Genomic DNA, 15,289 nt, shown 5'->3' on the forward strand with positions numbered 1-15,289 from the left:
TACCTGAGTTCAAATCCAGCCTCAGACATTTAACACAAAACTAGCCATGTGACCTTGGTCAAGTCACTAAACCCCAACTGCCCCTTCAAAAAAAAATTTAAAAAGATTTGCTTAGCCCTAGCAGGATAAGGATATTCAAGTGTTGAGAACTACTGGAATTGATTCAATTAAGTAAAGTTCAGCTCACAATCTACTTGCCAAGCATCTGAGAACCTGTCTAGCTCCCTGTAGCTATTTTGTATTCAGAGGATAAGAAAGTGATGTCAACACAATGAGCCTTTAGTCCCCTGAGCCAAGCAAGTCTCAGTGAATGTCTCCATATGTTTTAAGGAAAAACTAATCCAATCTCCATTGGGGTGATGGTTAGGAAACTTCCTACAACTGCCTAATTGAAAAATGAAAGCTATTTATTTTATTTGTGGCAAGTGTAAAAAAAAACTGGAGAAATACACACTTACATTATATATAGATATATGGAAGAAGGAAAGTTGGTAAAAAAAAAATAATACTTTGGGGGAAGGGGTATTCAGTAGGCTTACTATTTTGGGGTGGGCAGTAGGGGAAAGATGGGGAGAGAAAAAATTGTAACAAAATCTTGTGGAAATGAATGTTGAAAACTAAACATAAATAAATTTTTAAAAAATACTAGAATCATTTGATTAAACTACAATTAAACTGATTTTCCTCACAGGATCTTTCTTAATTATTGTCTGAGTCTGAAGTTATTTTCCTTACTTAATCCTAAGGGGAAAATTTCTTTAAATTTTTTTGTCCAAATCAAGAAAGTTGCATTTTTCAATTCTAAACATTTCTTATACAATTTTACAATAGTAGCATACATTTTTCCTTTTTTTTTCTTTTGGTTTTTATTAATTTGTTTACTTTTAGTTTACAAGATTCAGTTCCACAATTCCTTGAGTTTCAAATTTTCTCTCCCTCCCTCCCTTCCCCCCCTCCCCCCATGGCAGCATACAATCAAGTATAGGATCTGCAAATACTTTCACATTAGATATTAGTCAGGTTATAAAGAAGGATTGTATCAGACAGAATGAACATTGGGAAAGAGGAAACAAAACCAAACACAAAAAAGAAAAAGAGCAGGTAGTATGCTTCAATCTGAATTCAAACTCAGTTCTTTCTAGTTCTTTCTCTGGATGTAGATATCTCTCTCCATCATGAGTCTTTTGGGGTTGACTTATAACCCTGCATTGCTGAGAAGAGTCCAATCTATCAAAAGTTGGTCATCACACATACATTGTGTCTGTAATTGTGTACAAATCTCCCCTGGTTCTACTCTTCTCACTCAGCATCAGTTTTGTGTAAGCCTCTCCAGGTAAATATGAAGTCCATCTGCTCCTTGTTTCTTATAGCACTATAGTATTCCATTATATTCATATACCACAACTTGTTCAGCCACTCCCCAATTGATGGGCACCCCCTTAATTTCCAATTCTTTGCCACCACAAAAAGAGCTGCTATAAATATTTTTGTACAGATAGGTCTTCCTCCCACTTCTGTGATTTCTTTGGGATACAACCCTAGAACTGGTTATTGCTAGATCAAAGGGCATGAAATTATTTATAGCACTTTGGGCATAATTCCAGATTGCTCTCCAGAAAGGTTGGATTAGTTCAAAACTCCACCAGCAATGCATTAGTGTTCCAATTTTTCTACCTCCTCTCCAGCATTTGTCATTTTCCTGTTTTGTCATCCTAGCCAATCTGACTGGTAAGATGTGGTACCTCAGAGTTGTTTTGATTTGCATTTCTCTAATCAATAGTGATTTAGAGCATTTTTTCATATGCTTATAGATATCTTTAATTTCTTCCTCTGAAAACTGCCTGTTCATATCCTTTGACCATTTATCAATTGGGAAATGACTTGTATTCTTATAGAATTGACTCAATTCTCTTCATATTTAGAAATGAGTCCTTTATCAGAGACATGGGTTGTAAAAATTCTTTTCCAATTTTCCACTTCCCTCCTAATTCTGGTTACATTGGCTTTGTTTGTTCTTGGGAGCCAAAGAGGCCTAAGCCAGGACTTCAGATAATTACCTTGATATCAGTGGACCCCAATATCAAAGACCTCTTTGAGAAAGACCTCTTTGAGAAGCTTCTCTTTTGAGAAGCTCAAGTTAGCTCCTGAGTTCTTTTGATATGGGTTACACTTATAAGGATGTTGTTTGAGTTCTGAGACCAACAGGCTCTGCCCCAAGACTTTAGTTGTTCAAAACCAAAATATTTGAATTCTTAGGTGGTCAGTTCCTATGCAGATGTACTTGAGGATGCAGCTTTGGCTTGAGGCCTTGAAGCCAGTTCTCAAGAGCATCCTTTGTAATGTGACTGCATATGAAAGGAGTTAACTGACTTTTCTTAAGACTTTCTGGCACCTAGAGAACAAAAGCCTTACTGCCATGCTACTTCCAGGATATGACAGACTAAGATAATGATATGAATACTTGAGATCCCTTCCTTTGTCTCATTGCTCTATAAAAACCTTGTCCTAAGAATCAATAAATGGAGTTCATTGTTCTTCCTTGAACTACCCACATGGCCTGGTCATTTCTTATTCATGTTTCTGAACCATGCCAAGTGCTGTACACTGAGCAGCCCATGGCAGTTTGTACAGAAACATTTCAATTCAATGTAATCAAAATTATCCATTTTGCATTTCATAATGCTCTCTAATCCTTGTTTGGTCATAAAGTCTTCCCCTCTCCACAAATCTGACAGGTAGAGTATTCCTTGCTTTCCCAGAATTTCTTTAAACTTTTTAAAGAAAAATCTCTGTACCTCTTTTTTAAAAATATAAATATCTAACAAATTGATAAAAATAACTACTTTTCAGAAATCATGCCTGCAGAGGTAGGTGTAAGCATGCAGAATAACATTTTCTAGGAATCAAATTTCTGAAGGTTTTTTCCTGTCTTTAAAGCTTTACTTAAAAGATATAAACAAATGTCTCATAAATATTCAATAATAAGACAAATGACTTTGTTTATTATGACTAGAAAGCACAAGGGATTTGATACTTAATTTTTTTATTTGTGGCTTTCACTCAGTGAGCCTGGGGTGAAATGATTGATCAAGTCAATCAATAAGTTTTCATTGTATGCTTTCTATGCCCAGTGTTTTCCTGGGTGATATATAAGGAGTGTAGGATATAGTCCACCCTCAAGAACCTTACACACTACTTGGAGATATAGATATGGAAAAAATAAGCACAATTAAGTACTAAAATATGGAGTATTGGTTTCATATAAAGGAGGAATTCAATCTATTGTTTGGTTCTAGAGAGCAAAACAAGGAGCAATAAGTGGAAATTGCAGAAAGAATGATTTCTATTCAATATGAAGATTATAATTCTTTTAATGATTGGGAACCTAATTCCTAATAATTAACACTATCTGAGAGTGGAATAAACTACCCCATTAGGTAATGAGTCTCCTGACAGTAGAGGTCTTCAGGCAGAAGGTCTGACAAGTTATTAAGGATATTTTAAAAGGGATTTATGCTATAGGTAGGGGGTGGGGCAGATTAACTCTTAAGGTTCTATGACTATGACTACAAGTACAACAGGAGTTAAGAAAAGGGAAAGATTCGTGTGGATTGGAGTAGAAATAATTGGTCCTAGAAACTTGTGAGCCTGGCATTAAGAACTATGAATCAACATCTGTGAAGTCTAAATCTCCTAGATATGCTTCTTAAAGTAGATTTCTAACAAAGTAGTTTGATAATCAAAGACTATCTAGACTTCCTATTTTCAGATAAAATGAAATAGCATTAAATTAAGAAATAGTGGAAATCATTTCTGAATAAATTAAAATTTCTTAGTCATTGAAAACTATCATATTTAAGAATAACAACCTGCTCCTAGGTCCATGGGTTGGGGTGCTGGGCCCTTTCTCTAATAAAGGACCCTCTGCTCTAGACCAACACATGCAATAATTGACTTCAATCCTGAGGAAGACTTACAACCTAAATGAGGAGTCAAGCTCCTTTTCTTACACCCTTTGCCTTTTAATATCCCCACCCTGGGAAAAATTACTTAAAACTTAGGTTTTGCCTTATGTGAAGGGTATTGCTAAAAATGGTGTATAGAAAGGTACTGGGAGGGAGGGAGGTACAATGTAGCTCAGTCATAGGAAAGTTATTTACTTATAAATGTTTCAGATACATAAGGTCTACAAGCTCAAATGAACTTGAATGGAATCAATGAATAGAATGAACAAAAGCAACAATGTAACTTACTGTTCTGTTCTCCTGAGAAGTTGATACTTAATGACTTAATAGTAATGATAGCTAACAATACCATTTGCAAAACTGCTGAAGTGACATTTTATATTTCATTTTGAAATATAAACAATTCTCCAATCAATTATCTCTAGGTCCATGCCTTCTGGCAAGCCTGATCAGGAGTTGAGCCCTCTTCCAGCAGTTCCAATGTAGCACTTTGCTGCCAGTCAGCTCCAATCAATTGTTATGGGATCTCTGATCTTTTAAAACCATAAGGTTGTCTTTCCAAGACTAGAAAAGTTTACCTTTGGATCACCACTTGGTTATCTATACTCAGGAAAGAGATATTACAGGAGAGGCAGGCAGGGGCCCAAAATCCAAGTGCAGGCTCACAATATATTTTCAGTGCCATTTCTCCTAGGTGGAGGGAAAAGCATTAGTCCTCTCCACCCAATCCCACCAGGGATAGACTCAGGTAGTCCTGACACTATTTGCAGAGAGAGAGAAAAGAAAGAGATCAAAGATAGGTCATTTCTTTTGTTTTATTTTTTAATTCTAAATTTCAATATTCTTTAATTTTATGAGTTTAATAAACATCAACAAGTACAAACATTTCCTTATACAAAAGGAAAAAAAAGAGGATTTTATATATTGCAAATACATTAAATATATTTAATTTATATTATATTATAATATATTGCAAAATATATTATGGACAGCTTGGGTTTTTTAAAGTATATATTAAATTTATCATGGCATCTCCAACACCATGACCCTGATTCCTTATGCCCTCCTGTGTATATTTTGGTTGTTTGTTCATTTGTTTTTGCTTTTTGGAGGGGCAGTTGGGGTTAAGTGACTTGCCCAAGGTCACATGGCTAGTTTTTTGTGTTAAGTGTCTGAGGCCATATTTGAACTCAGGCCCTCTTGACTGTAGGGCCTATCTTTATTCACTGTGCCACCTAGCTGCCCCTGTGTGTATTTTTTAAAACAAAATTTTTATTGATGGTCTTTTATTATATCATGATCACTTCTGCACTCAATCCTCCTTACAAATCCATCACAACCTAATAAAAATCATCCTACATAACAAAAAGTAGCCAAACAAAACAAATCCACATATTGGCCATGCTTGAGAACATATGTATTATTCTGTACTTCTATCATCAATGCTAAGATTCATCATCAGTCTTCTGGAATTACGACTGGTCATTGAATTGGTTACAGTTCTTAAATCTTCTATAGTTGCAGAGTTCTTTTCCTTTACAATGGAGTAGTCATTGTATAAATTCTCCTCTTATTTTACTCTGGGTCATTTCATAAAAATCCTTCCTGATTTCTCTGGATCTTCCCCTTCAGTAATTTTTTACTGCTGAATAACACTGATATTAATTATAATTTGCCCGATCTGAGGAGTATGAGTTGTTTTAATTCATGATTTTCTTATTAGTAATTCTAAACATTTCTTCATGAAGTAGTCAACAGTTTGTCTTTCTTTTCAAAACTTCCTATTCATGTCCTTTGACCAATTACTCATTGGAGAATGAATCTTGTTTTTATAAATTTACATCAATTCCTTATATAATTCCTATATCACATTATCAATTTGTTACAAAGATTTTTCCCCCAATTAATTATATCCATTCTAATTCCATTAATTTTGTTTGGAGAAAACCTTTTCAGTTCTACGTAATTAAAACTATGCATTTTTATCTCCCATAGTCCTCTCTAATACTTCTTTGATAAAGAATTCTTTCCCTATCCATACCTATGAAAGGTATCTCCTATTTTCCTATGTTTATTTTATATAACTTTTAAAATCTAAGTCATATATATATTTGAACCTTATATTAGCATGCAGTGTAAAATGCTGGCTATTCTAAATTTCTGCCCAACTACTTTCCAAGTTTCCCAGTTGTTCTGTTGAAAAGTGAGTCCTTATCACTATAATTGTAATCCTTGGAATTATTGAACATGTGAACATGTTTGATTGCTTCTGGGTCTTACATACCTAATTTGTTTCACTGATTTAACTTTTGTAATTTTTAATCAGTATCAGGTATTTTTTAGGATTATTGCTTTTATTGTGTGAAATAGTATTTTTTTTAAAGCAATTGGGGTTAAGTAACTTGCTCAAGGTTACACAGCCAGTTATTTTGTGTGGGTGCTAAGTATCTGAGGCTGGAACTGACCCCAGGTCTCCCGACTCTGGGGCCGGCGCTCTTACTCACTGTGCCACCTGGCCGCCCCTGTGTGAAATAGTATTGCTAGGATTCCTTCTTTCCCATTTTTTTTCATGATTTCCCTTGAGATTCTTGGACTTTTTTTGTTCTTCTAGGTGAATTGTTATTTTTTTTCTAATTTTGTAATTACTTGTTAGTTTTATTGCTATAGCACTGAATCTGTAAATTAATTAAGGTAGAATTGTAATTTTTATCATATTCACTTGAATCAATATCAATGTCAAATGAATCAATATATTCTCTCTAATTATTTGGCTGTCTTTATTTTAGTAAAGAACATTTTGTAGTTGAATGAACTAATTAATGAAAAAGCACTTATGAAGCTCTTACTACAGGCAAAGCAGCATGCTGAAGGCTAGAGATAGGAATAAAGAATTATGATTGAATTCAAGAAGTTCACATTCTAATAGTGTCTCCACATACATACATACATATATATATATATACACATATGTGTGTGGCAGATGGTAATACATCATCTTTAATGCCATTTCCACTGAAAAAGTTATATCAGTTTCTGAAGTTGAACCATTTGACAATGCCAAAGAATTTGGTGGCAAACTCTTTTTTTAAAGTCTTCAGTAGCTGTTAAAGCAGCATCTATGGAATCAGGCACCAGGTCACATCTTCAGAGTGGTTATTTCTCAGGGTGATGATTTTCAGAGCTTGACTAGAAGCAGAGATGTTGGTTTGAGGGGTCCTTTCACTTCCAGGACTTTGGAGCATATCTGCCTGTTAATATCAGTTAGTCAGCAGTTGAGGTTGGTGGTAGCAAAGAAAGAGGGTTCATTTCCCACAATGAATTTTTATGTCAATGATGGCTGTGGGGTCTGGGCTGGAGTCTTGGGTCATTGCTTTTCCCAAGGCTCTTTCTGGGCTATCCCCTTCAGGGTCCTGAAAAGGCAGGGTTGGTCTGACTTGTCTGGCACATGCTGCTTCAGGATGCTTTGTTCTTTCAGCTAATTTGGCTTGCCTGCCCTGTAGGGATATAATAGTTGTAATCATGTAATTCCTGTTTTTGTTGGTGGAGTCACAGATACTTTAAACAGTCTATAGCTGTTCTGAAGTCAGTGGTTTTTCTGGGTTTATTTTGTATCCTGCTATTTTACTAAGGCAATTTCAATTAATTATAAGTTTAATCTTTAAGATTTTCTAAACAAACCATCATATTATTTGCAAAATGATAATTTTCCTTTCTCATTATACATGTTTATTCTCTCAATTTTTCTTTATACAATGGTTGACACCTTGTTGTCTTCCATGTCTGATCAAGGTCTAACTCCTTCAGAGCATGCTTCAGTCCCATTCATGGCCACTGGAACAAATTGTTCTCATCTGCCCATTCTGCAAAGGAAAGTCTTCACATGCTTTGGGGTAGACAGCCTCCTTACTCACCAAGGGTTCGATGCCCAGCGGTTACCTTCAACCTGGTTTGGCCCATCTGCCCAGACATTCTACATGCTACAGTTCCTTGGAGCCCCAGGTGAGAGTTGGGTGACAGCTGGACACCAAAGGTGGATGAGAAGCCCTGAAAAGAACTTAGCAAGCCCTCACATCAGAGTGCTAGTCCTCCCTATACACACCATTTTCAATGTTTACATTCCATACACGCCAGTTGGTAGTGTGTAGTCTTTTCTAACTCTAATATTCTATGTCTGTAAATCTCGCCTCTTCCATATAATAAAAGTGTGATCCTTGGCAGGTTACTGCGCCTGTTTACTGAGTTTTACTAAAGGTGTCCAAGGCCCCTTCCAGTTCTAACCGTGCAATCCTTTCCTACTAGGATGGGATCACTCCCTCTAGGGGGTGCTGCAGGATCTGCAGCAACTACTTCTCCCAAGTAACCCAGAGGTGGCTTAATAAGTAAGAGTTGAACAGTACAGCCCAGAGAACTCTCACTACCGCAACCCCACGTTGGGGATTGACCATACTAACCACAGCGTCACACACGCACTCCGACCCAGAGACACAAGTGCGCGCGCGTACACACTCCCCGCCCCTCGCGAGCTGAACTGACTGAAGGCCTGCACTCAGCTGACCGTGGCGCCAGACTCTCAGGCGCAGCCGATGCATGCTTTCTCACCTACCCGGCTTGTGCCTACCCTGAGCGACTTCCCCACCATCCCGAGAGGGGCCTTTAGTGCCGCTGCTTCCTCTGCATCTGGGGCAGGATTGGTGGCTGCAGCTGCCGCCAGCAAGGGACATCTATGGAGCTATCGCGGTTGCCCTAGGACCAGGAGAGACCCCGGGACCTAGAAAGCGGCTGCTTGCAGCCGCGGGTCAGGCAGAACAGCGGTAGCAGTCCCTGAGGACCACCATGAACGGGACCAGCGCGGCCCCCGGCCCGGGGGCCGGCCCGACTTCAGCCCCCAGCCGCTTCGCCCATTACTTCGTGCTGTGCGGGACTGACACGGACAGCGGGCTGGAGCCTGATGAGCTAGCGGGTGAGTGTGAGGATTTCGGCCCAGGCTTGTTGGGAGGAGGGAGGCGGGGAAGGAAGCCAGTTCTTTCCTTTATTCTCCTCCCTCCGGTGCAGGCAGGGACTGAGGGACGCTGGGCAATCACCTCTGCCCAGGTGGATCGCAGCTTCTTCTGGGCGCCGGAACAGGACCGCCCGCTGCCTTGGCTCCAGCTGGATGACGTCGTTATTTCTACAGCTTAAGGGGTTAACTGCGCAGCCCTCCCACCCCTTCCAGCGCTGGACTACTTAAGCAGCCTTTGGACTATTAATAAAGGGGGGGAGGAGTGCCGTTGATGGGGAGGAAAGAGATGCTGAGGATCGCTGCGCGCTTTGGGCTGGTGACTGGAGGGCACCTTGCCTAGCTCGCCTTGTTTCCACAGGCCTCTGCGGCGGCTTGTAGATAGAGGCAAAAAAAGGCTGAGGATCTCTTTTAGCTCTGGGGCTTTGCTTTAATTTGTTTCCTGGCCTTCACATTTTACTAGTAACACCCCCCCCCCCCCCCCCCCCCCCCCCCCCCCCCCCCCCCCCCTCCCCCCCCCCCCCCCCCCCCCCCCCCCCCCAGGAGGATCGACACCTTATTCTCCCCTTGCGAAGTTTCGCTCCCCAAAAGTAGTGCAGCGTGAAGGGGACACGAAGGTGTCTGTCCCCTTAAGAGACAAGAAAGATGACATCTTGGCCATTTACTTGTGGACATCTTGGCCATTTACTTGTGGCCAGTTTGCTCGTGTTTTCTTCCACAGAGGTGGCTAAAGTGCCGGTAGGAATTGATTATATCACAAAGGGATGTGCGGCTCCATTCATGCTTGAATGTTCTGGGGTTTTTGTGTGCTACTGGCTCTGTGATGATGAAAGGATTAACTTTCGGAATTTTGTGGATTTGGCAAAGATTTGGGGTCAGAGGACTACCAAAGCAACCTTTGGACCCTTTAGACCTGACATCACGTGATATATGAGATTGAGGTTGCATTTCTTGAATCTTATGCTAATTCAAGTAGTTGAATATTTTTCTTGTGGTACAAGCGTCCTTTTTCTTGTTCAATTTATGGCGCAGTGCAGGACTGAGCTAGGCAGCCCAATGCTGTGGGATGGAGAACAGTGCACAGGAGTCGGGGCTGGGGTGTTGACAATGTGGAGAAGATTCGGAAATCTGTATTATTGGAAATAGGACAGATTTTAATTTGAAAATTAACCCACCAAATTATTTTAGCAAAATTATATTGTATTTAAACCCAGCCTTCTGCTTGCTCCCCACCCCCCCATGAAGCAAGTGTCACAAGTGTCATTTACCCCTTGAACTTTATTTGTGTAACTATTAAACTCTGTTACGTCATAACCTTCCAGATCAGCTTCCAGATGTACCTTTGGACATAATAATAGCTCAGGTTTATATAGGCCTTGCAGTTTACGTTTCACTTTTCCCCAACTTGATCTCAGTAACACATGATTTGTTTTTCCTCTTTTAGAGGGAACTTTGGAACAATTTTAGAAATTTTGACAACTATTTACATTTTATTCAGGATACATTTTCGAGTAAAACATTTTTTTAAAGCCCACTATGTGCCCAGGCACTGTGCTAAATAAACTGTAGGGATATAAAGACCAATCACGATCCCAGTTTTCAAGGAGCTTACATCAAATGAAAGGGATAATAGGCAAACAACTTTATGAAAACAAGATATATACAAGTTAAATTGGAGGTAATCCACAGAGGAAAGGCACTAGCATTATGGGGGATTGGGAAAGACCTCTTGTAGAATGCAGAATTTTTGCTATGTCTTGATGGAAGCCACAGAAGTTAGAAGGTAGGGATGAGGAAGAAGAGAATTCCAGTAGAAGTCAGCCTGTTAAAATGTACTGATTTAGGTGATGGAGGGTTAACTGTAAGGAATGAACGAACTCAGGGATGCCAAGTGTCATTGGACCATAGAATATTTGGAAAGGAGGAAGGCAAGTAAAGAAACCTGGAAGAGGAGGAAGGGATCAAGTTATGAAGGACTTTAATATCCAAATAAGATTTTATGTCAGATCCTAGAGATAACGGGGAGCCCCTGGGGTTTATTGGATTGGGGATAACATGGTCAGACCTGGGTTTTCAGGAAGATCAATTTGACATCAGGGTGGAGGATGGCCTAGAATGGAGAAATTTAAAGGAGAAAAACCATCCAAGGCTATTGAAATAGTCCAGGTCGTGTGACCTTGGGCAAGTCACTTAATCCCACTTGCCCCTCCAAAAAGCAAAAAAAAAAAAAAAATAGTCCAGGTGCAGTTATGAGGGCCTACTCCAGATGGAGGGCAGTTTCAGAGGAGAGAAGGGGGCACATAGGAAAGACATCAAAAAGGTAAAATTGGCAGGTCAGAACTTGGCAACAGATTGAATCTGGGGGGTTAGAGAGAAGAGTGAGTAATCAAGTGTGACACCTAGATTAGGAGTCTTCATGACTCGGAGGATAATGGTGCCCTTGACCGTAGTAGGAAAATTTTGATAAGAGGAGGGCTTAGGGAGCAAGTGATAATGAGTTCAGTTTTGGACATGCTGAATTAAAATGTCTACAAGACCACCAGCTGTGTCCAGTAGGCAGTTGGAAATGTGAGACTGGGGGTCAAGAAAGAAGTTAGGGCTAGATAGATCTGAGAATCATTGGCGTAGAGATGATAATTGAATCCATGTTAATTGATGATATCATCATAGAGGAAAAGATAAGAGGGCCCAGGTAGCAAGTATTTTGCCAAGGTTGATAGAAATTGGTTAATAAATATGAATTTGTCTTTCTGAAAATGATCAGGTTTTTACTATAGTTTTTCTTACTAAATTGTTTTCCTGCCTCCAAAAAGACTTAGCTGGTATTTTAAGCATAAATCCTCTTTTTTGCTTCATTTTATTTGTAATATAATGAATTTATACTCTTCAGGTTTTGAAACATAGATGAAACATACAAGGTTAAGTTAACAAAGATCTGTCTTTCAGTCTCGAAACCTCTAGATTTTATTCATTTTTTAAAATGAAAAGTTTGTATTTTATTGATGTTTTGTTTTTACATTACAAACATTTGCAAATTATTTCGTGAGATGTCTCTTGTAACAAAAGTAAAATAGTTACATATTATCATTTATAATAATAAATGCATGCAGCATTTCATATTTGTAGCATCCCAACTCTCTTTTTTAATTAAAATAAATCTATTCTTTTCTTCCTAATCCCACTCCATTAAAAAAAGGAAAGCAACAAAAATTTATAGTTAAGCAAAACAAATTCCCTTAGTGGCTATATACACATCTCTATCTGTATCTATAAATAGATATGAATATATACTATAATTATGGAGAGGTAGTTGGTCTGGGGTGAGAAATGAGGCAGAATGAGACATATGTCTATATGTCTATATCTATGTCTATATATCATTCTCATTCTATTACTCCTCATAACAGTAGGAATCATCAATCTTCTGGTCATTGTATTTATTATGGTTCTTATAGCTTTAAATGTTTGTTTTCTACAATGTTGTTTGTATAAATTGTTTTCGATGCTACTCATTCTTCATCAGTTTATAAAAGTATTTAAGATTATTCATTTTAATAATATTGATGTTATAGTATAATTTTTTTTTTTTTGCTTTTTGGAGGGCAGTTGGGGTTAAGTGACTTGCCCAAGGTTACAAGGCCAGTTATTTTTGTGTGAGTGTTAAGTATCTGAGGCCAGAACCAATCCCAGGTCTCCCGACTCTGGGGCCAGTGTTACTCACTGCACCACCTAGCCGCCCCCATTTACCCTTATTCTGTACTTCTCAAAACCTGTATAAGGGGAATTGTCCTTTGGCTCTGGTTCTTTGGCTTTAACAGAGGCAAGCTACGGACCCATTTATTGACAGGTAGCATGCTCCTGCCAATAAATGTTATCTTGTGGAGATCTGCCTCAGTTTACTCTTTTGTTAAAATTCTATGGAATGACCTGTCAAAGTTGAACATATTGTAGGAAGCACCAGAGGTAAATGAGGATAGAGAATTTATAAAAACTGGATTTTTTTTTAAAACCAGGATACTTGCTAAAACTTAACCAATATTACCTATTTTCTCAGTTGTACCTATCTTTTTTGGGGGGGGGGCTTTTTGGAAGGGGGAAGCTAGGGCAATTGGGGTTAAGTGACTTGTCCCAGGTCACACGGCTAGTTTTGTGTTGAGTGTATGAGGCTGGATTTGAATTCAGGTCCTCCTGACTCCAGGGGGAATGCTCTATTCACTGTAACACCTAGCCACCCCTACTCTTATTCTTTATCAGCCTGTGGACCAGTAGCAGATTCTTTAAGCAAAAATACTTAATTATCTCTTTCAGCTGAAGAGAGATGTTCAACACAAATGTAGTCTTCTCTTGCCATGGCTCGTGTTGATCTTTACTCAGTTATTCCTGACCATGTTACTTAACTCTGGTTTCTAGGTTTCCTTATGAGTAGAATTAAATTACAATTCTAATACCCATTTTCCCTGCATAAAATCAAACCAAATCAATCCATATATATATATAGGTATGCTTTACCAAAATCTTATTTTTGTCATGATTGAATTCAACTTTACTTCCTTACTATTTGAGCTCATATGTTTTATTACTGATTTTTTAATTTTGTTAATTGTGAATGTCTGAGTGTCTCTACTGTTCTTTTTACATTGTAATATATTTTACCAGTCCTTGGTAGGAGCACTCCATTGCTGGATGGAAACTACAATGACTACAATTTAAAATGTGGCCTGGAAATCCAAATCTCTTTATCAAACACCATCTTCTTAACCACTTGTTAAGTTTGCTTTTATCTTCTGGAGCCCTGGTTTTTTTTTATTACAGTAGATATGTATGTGTGTGTGTGTAAATAAAAAATATGAAGACTAGATAGATTACATATATGTATATACAGATATATAACATGTATGTATGTATGTGTGTGTATATATATATATATATATATATTATATATATGCCACCTTTGTCCCTGGTTTTTCTGTGTTGCTTTTCCAAATCTAAGGCAAACGTTTCCAGATTTTTAGGATGGAATCTAACCTAATTCTGAGCATCTCTTACATTCAGTCAACAAATTTTTCTTGAGCATCTCCATGCAGGGCCACCATGCTGAGTGCTGTCACAATTATAGTGCCAATGTTCATGATATGTTCACAGTGCCAACAGTCATGATAAATATACCTGCATAGTGCTGGATCACAAAATATAACAAACTCTCAATATAGAAGACAGAAGCAAAACATTTATTCAGACAGAAAACCAAATCCCAAAACCAGTAAGCCAATTCCATCATAGTAGCAAAGAAGTTAATAAGCCATAACAGCACAGAGAACCATAGCATCTTTAGCCTTCCCACAAACCAACACAAAACCAATATTTACTCACAAGCCTCTCTGTCTCCTTTAGAAGCATCCTCTTCTCCCAATCATCTAGCATTCTCTGATTCCCAGCTTCCTGTGGGCTCTGTCCTACCCTTCTGCAAACTCCTCCCACAACAGGCTCCATGTGATTACATTCAGCCTATTAGGAGGTAATATATATATATATATATATATTTTTTTTTGAGAATACAGCTTTGATATTTATGCAAAAGAGACCAGATAAGGGCACAGAGCCTGGTGTCCTCACAACCTCCTGGCCTGAGAGACAGAGCAGCTGAGCCCAGAAGGGGCTCAAGCTTTCTTCCTGCTCCAAGGGCCCTGCCTCTTCCCATCCTAGCTCCCCCACCCAGGATCCAGCTTGGAGGGTGGGGGGAGAACAGGTCAGGGCTAGAAGAGATTAGACTCTTTGATTTTGTCTTATAAAAGAAAATTACACCAAAGTATGGTGCTCCCTGCAGCTACAGGCCCTCCTGGGTATGAGAGACCCCAAGAGGAGCCAGGATTTGTGTACAATCAGTAGTGCCTGAGACGGCTACTTCTTGGCCTTGGTGGAGTTGCAGGGTGGGGTAATGGGGCAGCCGCCGGGATTCAGGCTACTGAACTGCCCATATTTGCCTTTGTTCTTGTCGGCTGGCTTAAGGATCTGTAAAGAGCACATGAGGGTTTCATCCACGCTCATCATGGCACCTGCATTGTCAAACTCGCCACAGTAGTTGGGGGCAGAGAAGAGGGTCACCAGCTGCCGCTTGGCAAAGAACTCACAGCCGTCTTCCACCACCTGGTGCGCTCGGCAGATGAGGTCCAGGTTGTACTTGTGAAGGAACTTGGCCACCACCTCAGCTCCGAAGATAGGCATTGGATCTAAAGGTAGTTCAGTTATCAGTATGATCTTTGATTCTTCAATTTAGTTCCTCAAAGCAGAGTGGAATAACTTTTAAATGAAGCCAAAGGAGGCCTGACAG

General features: G+C 39.1%; 1 protein-coding gene across 2 annotated transcripts in view; it reads left to right on the top strand.

The window, feature by feature from the left end:
* The first annotated feature begins 7,492 nt into the window (after positions 1–7,492).
* DENND5B (DENN domain containing 5B) overlaps positions 7,493–15,289 on the top strand; it is a 229,221-nt gene continuing 221,424 nt past the window's right edge. The window contains exon 1 of one of the 2 annotated variants that reach the window (XM_069094863.1): positions 7,493–8,925. In XM_069094863.1, the coding sequence (XP_068950964.1) occupies positions 8,799–8,925 (127 nt within the window). In that variant the 5' untranslated portion in view covers positions 7,493–8,798. The remainder of the gene's footprint in view (positions 8,926–15,289) is intronic. The other variant, XM_069094862.1, reaches the window with a different exon arrangement.

Source organism: Petaurus breviceps, unplaced genomic scaffold, assembly GCF_028583685.1.
Source record: "Petaurus breviceps papuanus isolate PSGF00001 unplaced genomic scaffold, PetGlider_PUasm1.0 221, whole genome shotgun sequence".
NCBI lineage: Eukaryota > Metazoa > Chordata > Mammalia > Diprotodontia > Petauridae > Petaurus > Petaurus breviceps.